An 8,346-nucleotide genomic window follows, 5' to 3' on the forward strand; every position below is an offset into this window, starting at 1 on the left:
AGTCGTCCGGGCTCATCATAGACGCTCATTGGAGCGCAAGAGTCAATGGTCGGACTTATACTACGGTCCGCTTTCGACACTGGTTTGATTTTTGGATCCGTCCAAAAAAAAACCCCCCCCCCTCCCCTTTTCTCTCCCAGGGATAGTCAATACCATATAGTGTAGAATTAACGGTCGATCATTGCCATGTGAGTGTAGGGGAAAAAGTGATCTAAGGTAGAGTAAAGGAAACAGGGGGTGCGTCTTAGGGTTTAGAGTTGCTGAGGTTGGCGCCACCCGTCAGACTAGTTTTTGTGGCTGCGGTAGAGCCTACTCTCGATCTCTTCTTAGGTTTTGTTTATGCTGGTTATAGTTGTTGTCGTTTGTTGTTGTTCCGAAGATTCGGATTTGGTAGTGCTCCGAGGTGATGATTGTTATGGTTGTTTCTCCCAGTTGTTCTTGTTCTCTCTTGCGTCCACCTAATCCCTTCTCTATAGGTCGATAACTCTGTCTTAAAAAAAGGGAGGTCAGTCGTCGCGTTAAGTAACAACTTACTGGTCAAGTTGGTATGAACTTTGAATTTGACCACATAACAATAGAGTTCCAAGGGTTAGGTGGTAGAGAACGCTTCCTGCGTTACCCTCGCTTAGGTAATGGTTACCTGAAGATATAACCTAATCAATCTCGATTTAGCCTTAGTGGGATCTGGCAGAATAGTGGGTGCCCCCACACTCGTCAAATGAGTTGACCTCGTAACAATCAAGTTCTATCGAGTAATGTAGACGTACCTGGAATATACTGTCGATAAAGTTATTGCCATCTTGTACTGCCCCCGCGTTAGCTGATGAGTAGGACTGCCTCTTCACCCTAGTCATTATAATAGTAGACAGGTAGGATGAAGAGAGGGTATAGTATATGCAGTCAGCGGTCCCCAAAGAAGATCCAATACAATGCAACAGTTTCGAAGATTTCTTTCAGTAAAGCAACGTTGTGCGTGAGTGCTAAATGGACGAGTGACCGACTATTCCGGAGAACGATTGAGGTGATTAGTCAGAATTTATGCGAAACGCCAAAGTGAATTCATACCACAGTAACAAAACATCGTTTGACAAAGATACGTTTCAGATACGAGTGATAACCACAGCCCTAACCTCCTTACAGTTCACTAGGGATACTGTGGCACTTCTGCACAGGAACCGTGACATTAGGATGGACACCGCTTGCCCGCGAGTAACTTAACATCGATGGTAATCAGCGATACAGCGTGATTCAAAAGTTGTTTGAAAACGATGTGATTTTTTGAAACCGGAGCTTTTTGGACGCCATTGGTCCACCCATACGGATACCAACCACGCTCAAAGTTGATCCTTCGTAACTTCAATGACCCATCAGGAACTAGTAAGATAGAAACACACTATCATCACTTCACGTCACGTCACGTGAACTCATGGGGAGTCAGAAAGATGTAGTTCAAACTTTTCCCATAATATTGTAGATAATTTCGTTCAAGACAGCTACACTACTATCACGTCACGTGATAAGTGTTCTATCTATACATTTGACGTAGTCACATGTAGTCCTGAATCACACGCTATAGAAGAAGGAGAGATTATATATTTTTAGTCCGTAAAAAAGGTATAAGGGACGGACTATTGTATTCGCTTCGGTGTCTGTCTGTCAGTCAGTCTGTCTGTCCCCATAGAAGGACTTATCCAAACCTGGTCGATCTAGCATGCAGACATGATGCTCTTGGTAAGAGGACGCGGTCCACAGCTGAAGACTCCGATCTTGCTCACCTGTGGATCAGAGGGAAAACTTCGGTCAAAATTTTTGGATTTCAAATTAATTAGGTAATTATTTAATTATCTACTTAGGGACATAAAGACTCATCAAAAGTGTTGCGTTCCAAATTGATTATGGCATTTTCTTCTTAGGGACAAATAACTCGCAAAGTCTAGGAACATTCAAGACCTCACTGATAGAATATCTAAAAGGCTCACACTGTAAGAAAAGATAAGTGGTTGGGTGAAGAGTTCCTTCAAAAGAACAGGAGATTGTTCAGACTGTCACCCAGTCCGATACCAACCACGAGCAACGTGGCTCAAATAGAGTGATCCATTCGGAACTGGTGCATTAGAAAAAGTAAGAGAGAGAGAGAGAGAGAGAGAGACTTACATAGCTGTGTTTCTTCTGGACGAACTTCAAGAACGAGGACATATCAGGTCGTCCGAAATGATTGACCGCCTTCAGTCCGGTGAACATGGAGGATTTGGACAACCTCTGGAAGTGATTCTCGCAGATGTACAACATGGTCGTCCGCAGATCGAACTTGTGGAAGAATTGCGTGATGAAGATGTGAATTTCAAGGACATTGGTGACGTCCTTCTTCTCAATGGATGTACGCGTACAAACTTCAGACAATGTCGATGGACCATACCATAGTATTACCAGCTACCACTGCTTTAAAGTAGAGAGTAGCTTTTCTGTCACGTCCAGCTGATATAGGGGAGTCTTTTTAACTCTATTTACGACCAAAATAACGTATTCTTGACGTATATCTATTAACCAATTCAGTTCCCTCTATAGTCGCGTATTATTGAAGTAGAATTCAGTTCCCCCTATTTCTAAAGAACCTAAATCTCTCTTGGGATCCCCTGCACTTTCCATACCTAGCCACATTGGTTGATGTATCCAAGAAGTTCTGCTTGGCTCCCTTACAGTCCAATTTAACACTATCACGTTTTTAGTGGGTATTAACAATTAACACTATCAAGTTTTTAGTGTTGTAGCTTCCTATAAGCTTGAACCGACTTTTAGGGCTGTTTTTGCCCCTACACTTAAGCTTCAGAGTGGGCTTTTTGCTACGGAGCTAAGAGTTGGTATTATTTAAACAGGTTCGATACTGATCGATGTCGATCAACATCGCTGAAGTACGTCCACACAAGGCAAAGTATGAATGTCAGGTGATGTTAGACATTGAAAGAGTTGAAAATTCTCTGAGTTAGACGATGGGAGACATCCATAACATCACCATTAAAGGACACACCTATCTAAAACCAATTATCAACTGTCGTAACAAATGGAAACCAACTCACCTTCTTACAGGACACACCCGAGTACCTATTGGTGGAGGTACCAAACACCAAATCGTTCAGAATGGAGGCGTAGGGCGTCACTCCGATACCTCCTCCCACCATAACAGCTACCTCGAACTTGTACCAGTCTTGATTACCACCACCAAATGGACCCTCCAACCGAATCTGCAAAAAAGAGAATGTTGAAAAGAAAAACAGTAAGTTACACGATAGATTAAAAACTGTAACTTTTTTAAAGAGGTTAGATAAGGGGAGCTGTAACTGCTAAGGTCTTATCGTCCCGAAATCTAAGAGAGATGGAAGACAGGATAGGAGAAAGTCAACCATTCCGAGAACGAACCTTCAAATTCCAATAGGTATCAAGTTGCCAACACCAACTATTTCGCCACAGAGTTCACCAAAACTACTAGTCAAGAAGTCAAGTTCACTTTCATTTACGTTGGGTTCATTTCGGACTATGTACTAGTAAAATTAAGTTCCATTTACCTTGGGCTGGTCCTCGGACGCATTGAAGTTGCACGGATCGAAGTAGTTCCTCAGTTTCCATGTCCAGGGCCCCTGAGCCTTGATATGACAAGACAGGAAGTTCTCATGTGGGGCCGATGTGAGGGTGAAGGAATGGTAGGCCGCATTCTTGAAGGCCGTACAAGCCAGACGTACCCATTGGCCAGAGTGGTAGGTGAAGTTTGGAGGTCGGTAGAAGCGAATCTTGATGACGTCAGAGGGAAGGAGTTCGGTTTCCAGGATGTCGAGTGCCATGTATTTCGTTCGCAGACTGACGACCTGGAACATTCGAAACATATTATGATATATGTAAATACATAATTAATATAAAAGATTATGGAAGAAGGGTCATGTCTTGCCAAGTATAAATGTTCTGCCTATATAGCTCTTCTTCAATAATCAATCAATATGTAGCTTCATCGATGCCGATGGTTGCTAAACTCAAGGATGCGTTTACAGTAGATCTAAACACTATCTAATATTAATATTAAGAAAAATTCAAGATATTATACGAGTAAAGGCTCATTAACAAGTATGACATAACATTGAGAACACACTAAACTTGTCATTTGACTTCCAACAAGATCCCTTACCTTGTCCAATATGAACACCACTCCGGGTCCAATGAAGTAAATCCAAAACCGTGGTGGTCCCGTAATTCGCGCCAATCCATGAATGAGCATGAGAGCAAACAGAAACACGTAGAGTGAGTGAGCCAGCCAGAACCAGTTGTACGCCTTCTTACGGATGGTAGGATGAGCGAAGACGAAAATCAGTACCATGATTACGAACAGGAGAACACCCGTGATTCCTGAAGATAGATGAGAGATGTTTGGTAAAGTATAGGTATACCTACTGCAGGGTTAATCTTTCACGCATGGTTTTCAACAGTATCCATGTCTGATGCCTTCCTTCTCTTTCACCAGGTGTTTGATGAGTAGAATTAAGCAGTTCCTAAACAAAATAACCCTCACTCAACAGCTCATCACACAAACCTCAAAGTAGTCGAATCCCTTCAGATAGGAGCAAGGCATCATCATGGACGCATTCAGTTGTGCAGGTTGAGGACAAAATGCCCACAGAGCGGGGAGTGAACTTGGGAAATAGTAGCTATAGTTCTGCCATTGAACTGAATGAACTTTCGAAGACCTCGATTTTGGACGGGTACAATAAGCATTTCAGGATTCTCCTGAAGGAGCTTCTTCAAGACTTTACCCGACCACATCCACTAATGTTCTTCTAAAAAATCTCTCCCCCCTGATATTGTCTGTATTAGAAGGATTTTTTAGAATTTTAGACCCATTGGGGCAGGATAAACAAACAAGGAATTTCAGAGTCTGAATTTTCCACTAACCTGTTATAGTCTGGAACAGCCAGAAAGTGATGCCCGGCTTATAGTCGGATGGGAAGTGTACTTCGGCCGTCAAACAATGTAGATGCTCCAGAGGCTGAGTGGAAACGTGGTAGAAATTGATAATGTGGCCTGGAAAAGAAAATGGGGAGTGAAAAGTACGAAGAAATTGAGATGTAGTATGCAGAAGGTCTGTCAGGGATTAAAACTGGACCTTCTGAATGATGGGCCAGAAGATTCACCGATTTACCGCTAGGTTATGGAGTTTTCTGTGAAAAGGCCTAAGGTCGAAAATTAAGACTGCCGGAGCAAAGGGAATCTCTGCTGCTGTGAACATTCTGAAAGAGAAGATGGTAATCAGTTGGTATCATCTTCTGAAAAAGTAAGCGAGTTTGAGAAACAAATTTTAGCCAAGGGCGATAGCACGTTGAATGTGCTAGTTCTAATGGATCACTGAAGTTTGCAAGAGATCCCGATAGATTCTGAGACTTCTGAGAAACCAAGTGCTTTTAGTTTTCCCGGTTCCAGTCTTTCCTCTCTTTCTCTTTTCTTCTACACACCCGTTCTCCGTGTTTTCGAACCAGAACCTGTCCGCATCTCGCAATCGTGTGAACTGCTCCAGAATAATATTGGTGAACAGTGGTCCAGGGCCTTCATGGGACTCCAGCATGCCTCCAATATACAGGTCAATGTTGTCCAAGGAATTCCCGTAGGAGCGCTTCAATCGCTTTAGAATCTCCTTGCCGTGAGCCTCCTTGAACAGGGCGGGGTTGACAGCTTCCAGATCGTTCCAGGATTTGAGCTTCTTCAAGTTGTAGCTACTTCGCACCTGTTTGGGGAAGAAAAGGGAAGTTTAAATTAGAGCAGTCACTAAAAAGAGGGTCAATCTGGAGTTCCAAAACTCCGACTTAGGAGTAAAACCATCAACAATTAGCAACAAAAAGATTGAGAATTAAATGTGTGAAAGAGTGGTAGCCTAAAACTTCCCAGAGTTATATCTATTGTCATTATTGACGGTGGAAACAGGGAAAAACTATTTTGTTTGTAGTTTTGTAACTTCGTACCTTGATTTGGGTTAGTAAAACCTCCCCTGAGTAGCTTCAAAAACTCACCGTATTGTAATCAGCTATCCCATTGTCTCGACCGCGCATGATGTTCAAAGCGCCCAAATCTCTTCGTGAGAACTCGTTAGGTCCGAACAATTTATCCCGAATGTCCGAACACAGGACCGCATCCTCCTTCTCTGACAGCTGGGAGGCCATCCCCATGAGGATCTCCTCTAGGGTGCTGTACGTCATCACGTTCTGGAAGAGGGGAGACAAAGTGGGACCTGGATGTACGCGTACAAACTTCAGACAATGTCGATGGACCATACCATAGTATTACCAGCTACCACAAAGTAGAGAGTAGCTTTTCTGTCACGTCCAGCTGATATAGGGGAGTCTTTTTAACTCCATTTACGACGAAAATAACGTATTCTTGACGTATATCTATTAACCAATTCAGTTCCCTCTATAGTCGCGTATTATTGAAGTAGAATACAGTTCCCCCTATTCCTAAAGAACCTAAATCTCTCTTGGGATCCCCTGCACTTTCCATACCTAGCAACATTGGTTGATGTATCCAAGAAGTTCTGCTTGGCTCCCTTACAGTCCAATCCGATAGCTACAAAGTCACCCTTGTAGTCTCTCATCATCAGCTTGAAGTCCTGATAGGTGAGGAAATCCTTTGAGTCCAGGCCTGCATCCTGAGGAGGGGAAAAGAGTGAAGTATATGATTCCAGTCCCTAATAGGTAGCATACACAATTGCACATACAGGCACTGGGATTTCAACCAAGGCTGCGTTTCCGAAAGCAACTTTACACCTTTTCACTTCACATTGTTCAAAATTTTGATATCGCAGCAACTTTTATGATGAATAACTTTTCCGAAGTGAATTTATTTTTATGGTACGCGGTCCAGCTCTATGGTACCTGTAGGTGTTATTGAGTAGAAATACCTCTGCGTCCAAAAAGAAATGCTTTTAAAAATGTACCGAGGCACTAAAAGTGTAGGCAAATATTTACCTGGAACATGCCGTCAATTAGCTCCGTCACTTGAGAATCGGTCAGACTTGTAGTTCTCGCCATTTCCACCAGAGAGCGTAACATCTCCGCCAGTTCTCCCTTATCTATAACACCGTTCCTGTCGTTATCACACATATCAAATATAATGCGTAGCTTATCCTCTGTGTGGCCGCGGGAGAATAGGACCACGGTGTCCAGGAATTCCTGAGGGAGAAAAATGGTGGATGTGTGAGTGGGACTATTTATTCAGTGGAAAATGAAAATATCCAACTAGAAAAACGAGGCCTCCAAAGCCGCAAATTTAGTAAACAAACAAAAAAGTAAACAAACCTAATGTTGGGGAACTTTGATATTAATTATTAGATAAAATTGTATGAGCGCCGTCTATTACACTGATTATGTATTATGCAACATAGACATATGAAGACAACAAAATTCTACGTTTGGTGAATAGTGAATACCCAAATGTTTTGATTGTGTGATTCATCCCTAACACTAAGGTTACCTACTATGAAAATTCATTTAGTTTTTTTTTTTTTTAATCTTACCTGGAACGATATTCGTCCATCGCCATCCTTTCCCCAAAAATTTGACGGGGACCATAATCAGTTATAAGACTTAATAGAAGACTTAATTAAGGTAAATTGGTTTAGGGAGGATGTAAAAGCCTTTGACAGTGACCAAATTAAGTAGATCTTTTGCATAAATCCACTCGATTCCAGTGTCTGCCTACCTGTAAAGTGGCCACAACCAGACGTCTCGTTTTCTGAAAGATCTCCTCATCGGATAGCTCAGGATGTTTGTCCTCGATTTGAGCAGCTATAACGTTATGCCAGCGGAAGAATAGAATGCTGAATGCTAAAAGCGCCGGGTTCTGATTGCTCCTTGCATCTCCCAACACTGAAAACACACCAGGGATCACAATAACTTGGTAATTTGGACCCTTTCTACGTATAGGACGGGTCTAATCGATACGTCTTATATGTTATTGTAACACTAGAAACACAAGGATTTACAATGAGTTTGGGTGCTTTGGACCCTTTCTACGTATCCGTGAAAGTTTCAAAGGTAGTATAAGACGTACGTCTTTGTCTTATTGTACGTTTTATCGTATCAGCGAAAGTGACGACACATGACTACAAAACGTCCCATAAGGCGTAGTCTCTAGAATCTAGAGTCTAGATCTTTATAACATGTATTTGAATGAGACGGTCTAGTGTCACTCTAGTTCAATGTTGTAAGTGATCGTTCAAGTAACTTGCCTCCAAATGTGAAAGATTGACTAACAGACATACAATTAACTTGCATCCAAGTTACTTGACCCTTAGCCTAAGAAGGTATATTCGAATTC

At 42.2% G+C, this 8,346-nt stretch overlaps 1 protein-coding gene across 1 annotated transcript; it reads right to left on the reverse strand.

Moving 5' to 3' along the window:
• Positions 1-1,706: 1,706 nt before the first annotated feature.
• LOC103521505 (dual oxidase-like) lies at positions 1,707-7,895 on the reverse strand (the record flags this gene model as incomplete). The annotated part of the gene is made up of 12 exons (XM_026832155.1): positions 1,707-1,775; positions 2,155-2,430; positions 3,075-3,239; positions 3,561-3,857; positions 4,172-4,389; positions 4,933-5,061; positions 5,419-5,758; positions 6,042-6,259; positions 6,520-6,676; positions 6,996-7,199; positions 7,544-7,570; positions 7,729-7,895. Coding segments are annotated over 12 exons (2,267 nt in total), but the record flags the coding sequence as incomplete, so codon positions are not given.
• Positions 7,896-8,346: the final 451 nt, after the last annotated feature.

Source organism: Diaphorina citri, unplaced genomic scaffold (genome assembly GCF_000475195.1).
Source record: "Diaphorina citri unplaced genomic scaffold, Diaci psyllid genome assembly version 1.1 scaffold5350, whole genome shotgun sequence".
Lineage (NCBI taxonomy): Eukaryota > Metazoa > Arthropoda > Insecta > Hemiptera > Psyllidae > Diaphorina > Diaphorina citri.